This window comes from Cannabis sativa, chromosome 8 (assembly GCF_029168945.1).
Source record: "Cannabis sativa cultivar Pink pepper isolate KNU-18-1 chromosome 8, ASM2916894v1, whole genome shotgun sequence".
NCBI classification, from domain to species: domain Eukaryota; kingdom Viridiplantae; phylum Streptophyta; class Magnoliopsida; order Rosales; family Cannabaceae; genus Cannabis; species Cannabis sativa.
In genome coordinates, this window is record NC_083608.1 from 32,995,311 (window position 1) to 33,008,525 (window position 13,215).

A 13,215-nucleotide genomic window follows, 5' to 3' on the forward strand; every position below is an offset into this window, starting at 1 on the left:
AAAATTATCAAAAAAAATTAGTATAGATTCACTTATGGATAATTTTTATGATATGTAAGAAAAAAATTCTGCATTTTAATTTAAATTATAAAGTATTTTTAAAATATTTATCATTTAAATTTAGAAAATAGTTTCGCTCCCCTAATTTTATATTTTGGCTCCGCCCCTGCATATACGTCCCTCTCAGTTTTCTACCACTTAAAAAGAAACAAGACCCAGGGAAAAAAAAACAACAAAAATGAATATAACTGTGCCAAACTTCTTATTTTTTTCCTTACAAATTAACAAAAATAGGTATAACTAATAAATCTAATTTGCGAAAAAAAAAATAAGTAATAAATCAATAATAAGTAAAAGAAGAAAAAAGAATAATCACGTCATCACTTTCCCTTATTAAATATTTTATTTTTCCAGAATATTTGATATATGTATATAATAACAAAAAATAATATCACTACTACTATTACTGCAAGCCAGCCACATTGGTCGATGTTATTTCATTTCCAATTTTTATTGCCATCTCATCAACAGTCAAAGTTCAGACAAAAAGTCAAACATATCAAACGTTCACAGGCTTGCACAGGAACATGAGAGACGAAGCAGAGGCATCACCGCCACCGCCGCCGAGCTTACCAAGCCTCTCGTAGTAGTCGACGCAGAAGAGCGAGAGAGAGAGTTGGACCTCGTCCCGAGTCCAGATTCGGCGACGGAGAACGCCCGAGTCTCCGCCGAGTCGACTCAGCACGGGACGGACGCAGACCATGTAGAGCCGCTTGTACCCGCCCAGCGCCACCACCACGGGCCGCACCGAAGGAGGCGGCGGAGATGACACGTGGCGAAAGCAGAGGTGTTCCCATAGCGAGTCGTTGCGAGCGAGAGCGCACCAGAGTCGGCACACGCAGGCGGCCACGCCCAGCGAGGCCCCGTCTAGTCGCTTCAGGACCTCTATGAGGATGTCAATGTGGTCGTTTATGCAAAACGCTTGTCGTTTTGTGTAATCTCTATATGCTGCTACTACTCCGACGTCGTTTTGGTGCATGTTTATTTGGAGATATTTCTATTCTATGTATATATTTTCACGGTGGTTGCACTTGCCAGCCAGAAGATTTTGAGACACTAGAGAGAGAGTGTGAGAGAGAGAGGGGGAGTGTTAAGAAAGGCATGAAGAGTATTTGGTTAATTTATATATAGTGGAGTAAAAAGAGTGAAGTGGGGTTTAGTAAATTTGACTTCTAAGAAAAAGAGAAGGGAGAGAAAGAGAAATTTGGTTATTATTATTAATATTTTTAGTTTGTTTGGTTAGTGAGAAAGTTTTTTAGTGTTGGAAGGAAGAGAGAGAGAGATAGAGAGGGGTGGGGTGGTGAGAGTAGGGTATCGAGAGTAGAGAGAAAAGAGCCAAAGGGTAAGTTCCAAGGCGAAGATAACATGAACCAATGCCGTGCTTTTCTTTTTGTTGGTTATAAATTAAATATTGTATTCGGGGTTAAGCAGGGGTTTTTGTTGTTTGTTGTTTTTGTTGTTTTTGTTTCTGTATTCTTGTTTTTGCATACTTCAAGACTGTGCGGCTTTTATATTTTTCAACTTGAAAGCAAAGCAGCTGGCCGTTGTGAGTGACTTATCGCTAACTTTGAAGACTAGTGTTTTTTTACTTTTGACAAAAAAAAAAAGAAAAAAACTATCATATTTATATCATGTAAACAAACACTCTTACAGATATAGAGTTTTTACTGAAATATATTAATGTTTTAGTCATAATATTGTGCATCGATAGTCTGTAAAGTCTATCAACATGATATTATATATGTAAATGGTGTGTGTGTGTGGTAGAATGAGGTGTGGACCATCTACCTATCATAGGTGATGTATATATATAGGATCCTAAGCCAGGCCATTTTTGATTTATTCAGGGCTCCAATGACAACGGCTCCCTATAACCTCTACACTCTAACATTATTACCTTTGTCTCACTCACTAGATATATATTGCCTTTAGCCTATTATTGATTTATAATAAAAGATTTACAACAGTGACATAATCTTTAACTTAAGATTTTATGTCATTATTGGTTAATAGTAGCAACAGTTGATACTAAATTTAGACCAATGCATAGGAATACATATATATTCATTCACCTGCTGATTACTATTTTCAAAGAAAATACTCTCCTAATTAACTGATTAATTAATTAATTTTCTAAAATGTGAGCTCGTGGTGTATACATCCGACAAAACATCCACAGTTCTGAATTTATTGGGTGATGGTGTGAATCGTATTGTTGTCTATTAATCAACACGAAAAAGTTGAAAAATATAGAATCCAAAATTGACTTTCTATGAGTTTTTTTCCTTAAATTTATTAAGTAAAAATAACACATAATGCCCGATTAGCAAAACCCAACTTTCTATCTTTGTCACGTGTTTGAATTTTCGTTTAATTTGCATAATTCCCAAGTTCCAAAATTCTCATCACCTCCATTGATTTTGTTTGTGCATTAATTGTCCTGTCGTTCGATGAGATAATAAAGAAAGAAAATAAGCAAAGGTCACAAATTAAATTCTCTCCTCTATTCATATTATATTCGTACAAAAGCTGGTTAGGAAAGAAAAGAATAATAATATGCCATTGGCTACAAACCAAATTGATAGAAGACTGACTTACGATTATGAACAAAGCATAGTATCTATATGATTTGTCTCCAAGGAGTTGGACTTTGGCCCAGAAAAGGAAACCCCTCAAGTCCTTTTTAGTCACAAAACTTTGCATTTAATGCATGCGAAAGGGTCTACAAATTTTGTCATTAGATTTCTTCTAAAGTGCCCTTTCGTGTGGGACTTCTGACTAAGGTGACTTCCCCACAGTACTAGCCATGCATCTATCATTTATATATGGGGCCATGTATAAAGACAGACACTTGTTTTGTATTGCTTTGGAATTGTTCCTTGGACGTCTGCCTAGGAGGAATTTGATAATTGGAAGCTTTTACAAAATTAAAATCAACGAGGATATATATATATATATATATACATTAATATATATACCCGTGAAGTGACCAAGTGAAAACGCAATGAAAGAATTTATTAATTTCACTTTCTTTCTTATTACCTTTCTCTTTTCTATTTTTCACCACCAAACGACTCTTTTTTTGTACTTTGTTGTTTGGATTTTGTATATACTTAAATAAATCTGAGCGGCCATGTGCTAAGTTGGTCAACAATTTGGTTTGTTGTTACTGTTCATACTCCGTATTACTAGAGTATGTACAAATCAATTTTAATCATACATGGAATGAAGATCTATATAATTATTCTGTGTAAAATCTCACTAAATTGCCAAATGTCCACGGCTCCTATGGTATGATGATGCTTTTGAATTTATTTATTCTCATGTGACTCTCTGCTTATATGTGTGTCTTTTTGCGTGGTTTGATTTTGATTGATTGTAAACATTTAACAATTATATATTCTTCATTCTTGTGTTCATCATTTATTTCAAAGAAAATTTCTACGGCTATAGCTAAGTTTTCATTTTATGTTATCAACACTGCTGAGAATTAATTTCAATATTCCTTGGATGATACATAGTATTATTGCAAATATAAGAGAATATCAATCATTTAATCGAAGACTTAATATGTATGCACACACACACACACTTTATCAAACTAAATCTTCTAGATCACTGAATGGCTCTTACACTTGTGCATGTGTCACAGTTATATACTATTATAATTTATAACTTTGTATACACATACCTCAACCTCACATTAATATTATGTATCTAAATGTTTCTAGTTTAGTTTTGACTTTCATGGAAAAAAATAATTGTTATGCAATAATATAGGGTAAGATTTTTTTTTTTTTTAATATTACCTCTGAATATTGAAATATTTGGTACTACTACTGACCAAGCTTTTTTACTTTCTAGTGTTTGTCCATCATGGTGATTGGTGAACAACAATATATAATTAAAGACATTTTTACTGGTTTCTTTCTTATTTTATTCTTTATGTATTTAAATTTATATATATCCAATTCCCTTGGGGGGTTAGGAAAGTCAAGAAGAATAAACAAACAATTTGTTTGATCAAAATCTTGGGACATATAGAAAGTTTAATTAGTACTGAAGCATGCACATAATGATAAGAGCATGAAAACAATTTGGATCTAAACAAACAAACAACTGGGTACAAGGTAAGCAGAAAAAGACTTTGAAAAAGAAAACAATGAAATTACGGCCACAGTTCTTATATTAGTTCATCAATACATATGACATCTTTCTCTAACTGCCCTTTTAGCTAGAAGTGAGCTATTATGGAATCTGATGTTCTCGTTGTTTGCAAAATTTAGCTATAAATGCTTGTATCTTTTATTTGGGGTCTTGTTCTTGCACAATACGAGGGTCATTTTGGTCATATTAACTGTTTTTTGGGGTACTTTGGGATGAAAACTCATACTAATTAATCATGTGACTGTAACAAAATGTACTAATGAAGTAAAAAAAGAAATTCTTTATCTTACTTATTTTAACATATCTTGTTGTGGTCAAGTTTCACATCTACTTATGAGACCTAGTCTTTAGAAAACTATATTTTTCTATTTAGAATAATTTGTTCGTAATATTTTATTTGGAAGTTTCTGTAAAAAGTATTTAATAATAAAAAAAACAAATGTAGATTTAGACAAAAAACTCATCTGTACCGTGGACAAGAAACAGAGAAGGCCACAAAGGTATCCGAAGCTAAACTCTGTTTTTAAGTCATTGATTGAGTGGAAAGAAAGTAAACCCTAATTCCTTTACTTCTTCCTTCCATTGTTATAAAAGTTGGATAAAATAATTATAAAAGAAGTTTTCTATTAATGATAAAGAGAAACAAGAATGAAATGAGAAGTTTTCTATTAATTATAAAGAGTAGTATTTTATAGCTACAGGCTACAGCTGGTAACAAGTTGTTAGAGATGACAGTGACAATCTCACACACCAAGATGATTCAATGAACATCTAAGAACAATTAATCCTCAAAGCTCAAACAAACTCCAATGCCAATTGAATACATAAACACACAACTGAAAAAGAATATATAAGAACTGTTTTATTGAGTATATCTAAACAGATTTACAACTAAAGGGGTTGAGTTTTCTAGTTACAATAACACATTTATACACTAATACCACTGAATAGAAACTAAACAACTACCTAACTGCTAACAAACTAACTGTCGAGTTGGTTTGTCTTGGTTCTGCTAAGGTGGCACATTACAAAGTCATCCACTATTAACAATTCTCCACCTTGACTAATAATGTGCAATAGAGATTACAAACACATAAAAGCAGGAACTAAACTTCTATTACATTTAATAGTCTCAAACAATGACTGAAGTCTTCTGTTGCAACTTTGACTAGCTGAACTCTTCCACCAGTTAGTACGTCTCCAATAAAATGCAGCCTCACATCTATGTGTTTTGTTCTCTCATGTAAAGTTTGGTTTTTTCTTAATACAAAGCACTTTGACTATCACAATTGATAGTTATGCATCTTTGGTCTATGCCAACTTCTATGGAGATTCCCTTAGAGCATCTCCAAGGAGACACCAAATTTGGTGTTACACTATCACCAAATTTAGTGTCAAAAATTATTTCTACTCCAACCACAACACCAAAAATTACACTAAAAAAATATTCCTTATTATTATATTAATTTTTTAATAAAATAAAAAAATAATATCATATTAATTAATAAAAATAATATGTGTTTAATTTTAAAAATTATTTTTATTATTTAATTTAAAAAAAAATAAAAAAATATAATAAATTTTTACTTAAATTATAATTAAAAGAAAAAATAATTTATGATATTCACATTTAAATTTACACAAACAAAATATTATAAGGTGCTTTTACAATGTATTCTTCTAAATAAAAGAGTCACGCAACAGAAAGTTTGAATTTTATTTTCGGCATTTTAAATTTTTTTAAATTTTTTAAAATTTTGCAGGATGTTTTAGATAACTATAATGTACACGACCATAAAAAAAAAACTAAACAAGTCTCCCGAATGTCGAAACAGGTAGGAGTAAATCAGTGCACCACTTTTAAAGAAGTGCATTATTTTCGGCGTATTAAATATTTCCAAATTTTTTTAAATTTTAGAGGATGTCTTAAATAATTATAATATACACTACTATATAAAAAAATAGACTAAAAAAGTTTGTCGGGTGCCGAAATAAATAGGAGTAAATTCGTACATCACTTTTAAAAATGTGTATTAAAAAATTTCCCAAAAAATAATTCTTAATTTTACAAATATAATAATATAAATATATATAAATATTAATTAAATTATTAAAAAAACTTAAAAAAAAAAAACATGCCGTGTCTACAGTGCACGGCATATATGCCGTGCACTGTAGAGAATCCTACAATTTGCTGCTCAATTTGGTGCCTCTTTGGATCAATTATATACACTAAACTATCAATTTGCAGTCTCCTTGGAGCTGCTCTTAAGCCATAAGGTTTCTTTGACAGCTTCTGTACATGCAATGTACTCAGTTTCAGTTGTTGACAAGGCAACAATAGTTTGTAGGTTGATTTTTGAGCATATAATTCACCCACTTAGTTGGAGAACATAGTTTGACTGTGATCTCCTTGAGTCAATATCCCTTGCATAGTTAGAGTCTACAAAGCCTGTATGGTTTGTAATCCATTGAAAACTCAACATTAGTTTATTTCTCCAACTGTTATTACAGTTATAGGTGTAACTGAATCTTTAAAGAAAATTCTGTTAAGATTGGTATTAGTTATTGAGCCATTAGTGTGTTGTCAGCAACTAATTCTATATAAGGCTCCATGTCTTTGTTATTCAACAACAGAAATAAGACATAGACAGAGAGAGAAAAGAGCCTTTCAGCTCAAGTGAGAGAGAGAGAGAGAGTAAGAAGATCGAAGACCTGAAGAAATTGGCTGAAGATCATGGTGTCATGATGGATTGAAGAGCTCATGAAGAGCCAAAGTCTCTTAGATTGTTCTTCGTGATTCACTGCATTGATTGGTGTTTATAACAAGTTGATTCATATTGGAGAAACTCCTTGGGAGAGCTAGAGTAGGACTCAAATTAAGGTCATCTCATGTAAATTTCTCTTTCAATTATATTAAATGAAACTTTCATTCCTATACATAATTAAACAAAAAAAAAAACTTCCAAGTGCCCATCTAAGATTTTTGTATTTGGTAATGGTATATCACTGCCCCTTGAATTACAAAGTGATGATACAATAAATTTTATGTTTTATGAAATAAATTGGCAACAATGGTATCCCAAAACATGAGATTTCAATAGCCCAGAGAAGAAACAAATGAATCTCAGAATTAACCAAACTGATACTCTTCTTCATCTAATTGTTGCCCTGCAAAGTATCATTTCCAGTGGAAGACTCAAGATTAAAAAGAGTTCGGTTATCCTTAGCCAATCCCATTTGTTGACCACTTACAGAAGCAACAATGACTAGTATTAAAACTTACTTGAAGAGGCTGACCAACTCAATTCAAAACTCCAAAAATGGAGATTACAAACGGAAACATTGCTTTTTATAACTTGAAATGTCTTTCCAAGACCTATTCACCCAATCAAATAAATGAATTCCACTTACACTCCAATTCAAGTTCAATAGCTAATTTGAAACATCAAACAGCCCTATAATTTGAATTGACGAGGAAGGCGTCCACATTTGGTCTGTAATCTCAAAATTTCTCTTGCAAAAGCTTGATTACCCGTTAACAAAAGTCCATCCAAAACTCGATGGAACGTCAACCTACGGGGTAGAAATCCTCTATCAACCATCTCAATTAACAATTTCCCAGCAATCAACAAATCTTCTGATCTCTTCCTCACAAACATTGCACTTATCAAAACATTGTAGGTATCCAAATTGGGCAAGCAATTCGCACTGCTCATCTTCTCAAACACATTCAACCCCTTTTCAATCTCCCCAGCCTCACAAAAGTAACGGAGCACAATGGTGTATATCTGTACATTTGGCTCACAATCATCACCCTTCATTCGGTCCATAAACTCCATCGCCCTCTCCATCTGACCCGCATGACATAGTCCTCTAATCAACACTGTATAAGTTATAGAATTAGGCACATAACCCTTCTTCACCATCTCCTCAAAAACAGCTATGGCATTTTCAACACTATCTTTCTTACACAAAACTTGAATCAAAGCATTGTAAGTGGCAACTGAAGGAAGCACACCCTCCCCAACCATCTCATTAAAAATTTTCCGAGCTTTTGCAATCTCACCAACAACACCAAAACCATGAACTAAAGTGGTATAGGTAACAACATCTATTTCACAATCCCTTCTCTTCATTTCCATAAAAAAATCCCAAGCTTCCTTAATCTGACCAGCTCTAAGATACCCTTTAAGCATTATGTTATATGTAGTCAAACTTGGGTTTAATCCTCTCTTCACCATCTCTTCCAAAATCTCCAATGCCTTGGGAGTTCGCTTAACCAAACACCACCCATTTGCAATTATATTATAACTAATGGTATCAACCTTAAACTTAGTCCTGAAAACTTTCAACAAATTATAAGCCTTTTCTACCCTATTTGACTTACATAACACATCAAGAAAAGCATTGAATGAATTCAAATCTTGAGGACAACCATGTTCGTGCATAGACAAAAAGACCTTAACAGCTCTATCAGGCTTACCAGCAGCGGCATACCTCTCGGCAATAATGGCGAAAGTTTTGGGTTCGGGACCGAGCCGGCGAGAGCGCATGCGAGCAACTAGGGTCCAAACTGTCTTATAGTCCCGCAAACGGGCGGCAATGTCAATTGCATGGTCGAATGAAGAGGAGGAGTGAGCATACTTAGGGTGGCGATCGAGGACCCTAAAAAATTGGAGGGCTTTAGGTCCATGGTTCCAGAGTCGTTTAAGGATCTTATCAACTAGGTCCGGGGACCAATCTAAAGTGGAGTTGAGAAGAGTTTCGGGTAGAGTTTCTGGGGCAGCTTTTAGAATGAGTTCGGCCATGGCAGCAACTTGTTCCAGCTCTGCCGCCGCAGGTGGCATGGCAGAGAGTGAGCGACATGGAATAGAGAATATGGGTTTTGGAACATGGATTGGGATTTTCTTTTGTGGGGTTCTACAAAGCATGGTGGACATTTCTTGTAGGTTTGCACATTTTCCCTCCGTTTCCTCGACAACCAAACAGATAAACTAAAAGAGAATTGTTGACAACCGAATGGACTTGGGTTGTGCTTTGCTTTCCCTTTATATTTTTCTGCCAAAAACCAAAAACTGTACTTATTATAAGAAGAAAAAATTTATTTTTACAAGTAACATCCAAACTAAAAGTAATTGGAAATATTAATGTTTGATTTGACTCATAGTCTCATACTAATCTTTCGGAACATAACCAGTCTCCAACCAGCTTATTCAAATGTATAAAATATTGTATAATAGTGTACAAAATATTGCTTCATTTATAATCATGAAACTCAAATGTATAATAAAAATACCAATACAATTGACTATTGTTAATGTTATGCTTAATTAACTATTTACTTTACCATTTATAATATGTGGATGTTTGTATTTATATTTTTATTTATAAAATGAACTATTCATACAAATACTTTAGATGGATACTTACGTTTTCTTTTTCACCCTTTTGCAGTGGTGTTGGAGCTCACCTATTAAAGTTCTACAAGAAATATATAAATTATTAGACTCATCGTGTGTTTCAAAATGTTAGGAAGAGGTAAAGGGTTACACTAAGGCAAGGGCAGCTTGCTATTGGTTCAATTTATTTATTGTAATGTCGAGTAATTTAGTGAAAGATTGTGCTTGAGCTAGATAATAGTTTCAGCATTATAGGAGAGATCCAGCCTCTCAAAACTTTTGCATGTTTGGTTAATATTATTACTACTATAATTTTATTCTGCTATACCAGTTTCTAATCTGCTTACAATAGTATTATAATACATTTTTGTCCCAAGTCGTTATAAATGCTATAGTCATGTAATATTAATAATTTCTGAATGAACCTAACTCATGAGTATAGTGTCACGGAAGGTTTTGAATGATTATGCTATTGTGTGGTTCTCCCAACCAAGTTATTACCCTCTGATGTGGTTCATCTTTTCAACATAAATTTGTTTTTTGTATTTTTTAAATGGCATTGTCTTTTTTTCTTTTTTGGGTGTATTAGACTTTCATTGAGTTATGTTTTCGAGTTAGGTTGAGAGAGCTATCACTAATAATTTCCATTTTCTTTTTTAAGTCAAATCAATGTAAGATACTAATATCCGCAAAAGATTGATTTTTTGTACCGAGCATATCTTTACTATAGATGCTATTTATTTTATCAATTGCTCTGCCAAACAACATATAACCAAGGATATGTACATTGCAATGGTGTATATGACATTATCCATTATAATTAAAAATTATAATACTATCATCTAACTAACTTAGACATATCTGTATTGTACTTAACTCACAACGCAGCTGAGAATGAATTGACCTTGGGAGAAAATTAAGCAGCATTTGTTGTCTATGTAGAGTTTCAAGTAATTGTACCAAGACAATCCACTTCTTAAATTAGAATTAATATTTGGACACCAATCATATACAGATGTGATAATGCAAAATCAACTATAACGAACGTTCATGTGCAACTGATAGAGAGCATAGAAGGTTATTAAATCCATTAAATAGTTTTTGTAAACAAACAACTCAAACCATTATGCGAAACCATTTTAGGTGTAAGAGAGAAAAGAAAACAAAGATTATGTACATATGCATATCATAAATACTACATTTAAGCTATAGGTATACAGATGTCAAATGAAATGTACATTGTGCTAACATGATGTACTGATCTATGTTAAATTTCACTAAGAAAAAAAAAAAAAAAATCTATGTTAAAAATTTGATACAAGGCAAGTAAGGTTGTAACCTTATAAGTTAATCTCTGAATGGCTGGCTCTCCTTATTAAGTCCCAGAGCATATATAATCTTATCTTTGTCAAAACCTTGAGGTGTAAGGCCCCTTGCTTCCATCTCAGAGCATAATAATAGGACCAGTTTTTGTTTCCCACCCTGGCACAGCCCTTCATAAAGTTTATGCAATATAACCAAATCGGGAATCACAGATCTTTTAAACATTTCCTTTAAGATTAGCACTGCACCATCAAAATCTTCATGCTTGCAAAAGGATGAAATCAACATTTCGAAAGTATGAGCATTAGGATGGAAACCGCCCCTGACCATACTTTTATATATCTGAAAGGCACGGTCAGAGTTGTTCCTCACACATTGCCCTCTAATCAGGGCAGAGAAAGTAGATGCATTTGGAACTAAGTTCTCCTTATCAAGATCTTTAACCAGATATGCAGCTTTCTTGGTCTTGCCCTCCTTACATAGTCCCAAAATCAAGCCATTATATGTCAGAATATCAGCCTTTACTCGGTTCCTTGACATCTCCTCATGAAGCCTACTACCCATTTCACAATTACCCTCTTGACCATAACCATTTATCAAGATATTGTAAGTTACAGTATTAGGATCCACCTTTATGGCCTTCATCTCGCTAAAAAGCCTATTTGCTTCATGTAATTTCCCTTCTTTGCAGAAACCATTGATAAGAGTGTTATAAGTTATGACATTAGGGTGTACGCCATTCTTACCCATCAAAGTTTTGAGATTCGTAGCCATGCTCAGAAGACCTTTACTACAATACCCAGACATCAATGTGTTATAGGATGCAATAGTAGGACTACAACCCATATTCTCCATTTCACCAAAAACCTCAGCAGCCTTGTCTAACTTGCCCATTCTACAATACGCACACATCACCATATTAAGAGTAAAAACATTTGGTGAAATTCGATAGCGCCGCATTTCTCTATAGAATGCTAAAGCAATATCAACTCTATCAAGACCGAGCAAAGAGCTCAGATATGCATTGCAGGACACAACCGTTGGCAAAAACCCATAATCCTTCATTCTACAGAAAGTGTCAGTGGCATTCCTAAACTTTCTCATATGAGCAAAAGTCTTGAAAAGGGAGTCAAAAACATGAGCAGAAGAATTACATAACCGGTACGAATACACTATTGATTCAAACAGCTTGGAAGGTAAGTCTATAGAATTCGAGGCAAGAATAGGCCTCAAAATAGCTTCCGCGGACTTAAATTTTCGGTTTCTGGTGAGAATGTGGAGAATAATGGAAATGGTTTCCAGGGTATGCAAACTAGGCTTTTGACTTCCAACCCAGTTGAAAAACTCAAGTGAAAGAACATGGTCCTTCTGAATCTTCAACAGAAGGTGTTTTACCCTAAATGCGGTCAAGCCATTCGATAAAGAGTCAAGCTTAGTCCAATCGGAATGAATTAGATGGCTATGAGCAACATTAACAAAATCAAGGTCTTGTCCTTGCGGTTCAGGAATCGTTCTGTGGGGTAATGGAATCGGATTCCAATTCCTTCCCCTCAAAATCCCAGAAATTATGGGTTCAACACTGATAGATTCCTTCTCAGTTGAATTAAGAAAAGTTGAAAACCGACGAAATGGGAACTTACTCATGACATAAAAATATTTGAGTCCCTAGTAATTGAAATTATCGGTCATCCCAAAATTAATATAATGCAATGTGTTTACTCCATTAACAGAAAAAAAACTTTACATAATGACCTACTAACCTTGTTGAAAGACAGAAAATGATGACCTTTATTATGTGCTATGTAACATATAATAAGGCCTGTTATAAATTCAAGCTTATCCAACGAAATAAGAACGTTGTCACCTGGTGATAACTCCTTCTGAATTCCGAAACGACGACATTTACTTGGTGCTTATAGAAGAAGAAGAAGAGTTCAATCATATTTGCAGAAAGAAGCCAAGAAGAAGAAGCCTGAAATCTGAACAGACATGGCGGAGGCGCCGTAATGGTAGCAAGGCCGGAAAGAGGTACGAACGGTTTTTGGGAGAGTTTGTGAGAGAGAAAGACGGCCAAGGTTTTTTCATAGGATTTTTTCCACCTTGTAGAGTTTTAGAAAATCTTCTTCTCCCATCTACAAAAATCTTTTGCAAATATACATTCTATTCATTTTGAAAAAGAAAACAAACAAACAAACAAACACACAATATTTATGTACTTACAAGTTACAATGACAATAAAAAGAAATGGGAAATTTGCGGCAAA

At 33.8% G+C, this 13,215-nt stretch overlaps 3 protein-coding genes across 3 annotated transcripts; all 3 read right to left on the reverse strand.

The window, feature by feature from the left end:
• Positions 1-390: 390 nt before the first annotated feature.
• On the reverse strand, positions 391-1,494 carry LOC115698964 (F-box protein SNE). Its single transcript, XM_030626179.2, has one exon. The coding sequence runs from the start codon at positions 1,037-1,039 to the stop codon at positions 560-562; it is 480 nt and encodes a 159-aa protein (XP_030482039.2). The 5' UTR covers positions 1,040-1,494; the 3' UTR covers positions 391-559.
• A 5,620-nt stretch (positions 1,495-7,114) lies between these two features.
• LOC115700693 (pentatricopeptide repeat-containing protein At1g74900, mitochondrial) lies at positions 7,115-11,102 on the reverse strand. Its single transcript, XM_030628318.2, has 2 exons — positions 10,969-11,102; positions 7,115-9,288 (listed from the first exon to the last, which is right to left on the reverse strand). Exon 2 carries the CDS (start codon positions 9,168-9,170, stop codon positions 7,686-7,688), a length of 1,485 nt encoding a protein of 494 aa, XP_030484178.2. The 5' UTR covers positions 9,171-9,288; positions 10,969-11,102; the 3' UTR covers positions 7,115-7,685.
• On the reverse strand, positions 10,695-13,137 carry LOC115700692 (pentatricopeptide repeat-containing protein At4g26680, mitochondrial). The gene has a single exon (XM_030628317.2). It carries the CDS (start codon positions 12,594-12,596, stop codon positions 10,977-10,979), a length of 1,620 nt encoding a protein of 539 aa, XP_030484177.2. The 5' UTR covers positions 12,597-13,137; the 3' UTR covers positions 10,695-10,976.
• Positions 13,138-13,215: the final 78 nt, after the last annotated feature.

Coding starts and splice junctions, on each gene's coding strand:
- LOC115700692 (XM_030628317.2), bottom strand. CDS start 12,596: ATGAGTAAGTTCCCATTTCGTCGGTTTTCAACTTTTCTTAATTCAACT.
- LOC115700693 (XM_030628318.2), bottom strand. CDS start 9,170: ATGTCCACCATGCTTTGTAGAACCCCACAAAAGAAAATCCCAATCCAT.
- LOC115698964 (XM_030626179.2), bottom strand. CDS start 1,039: ATGCACCAAAACGACGTCGGAGTAGTAGCAGCATATAGAGATTACACA.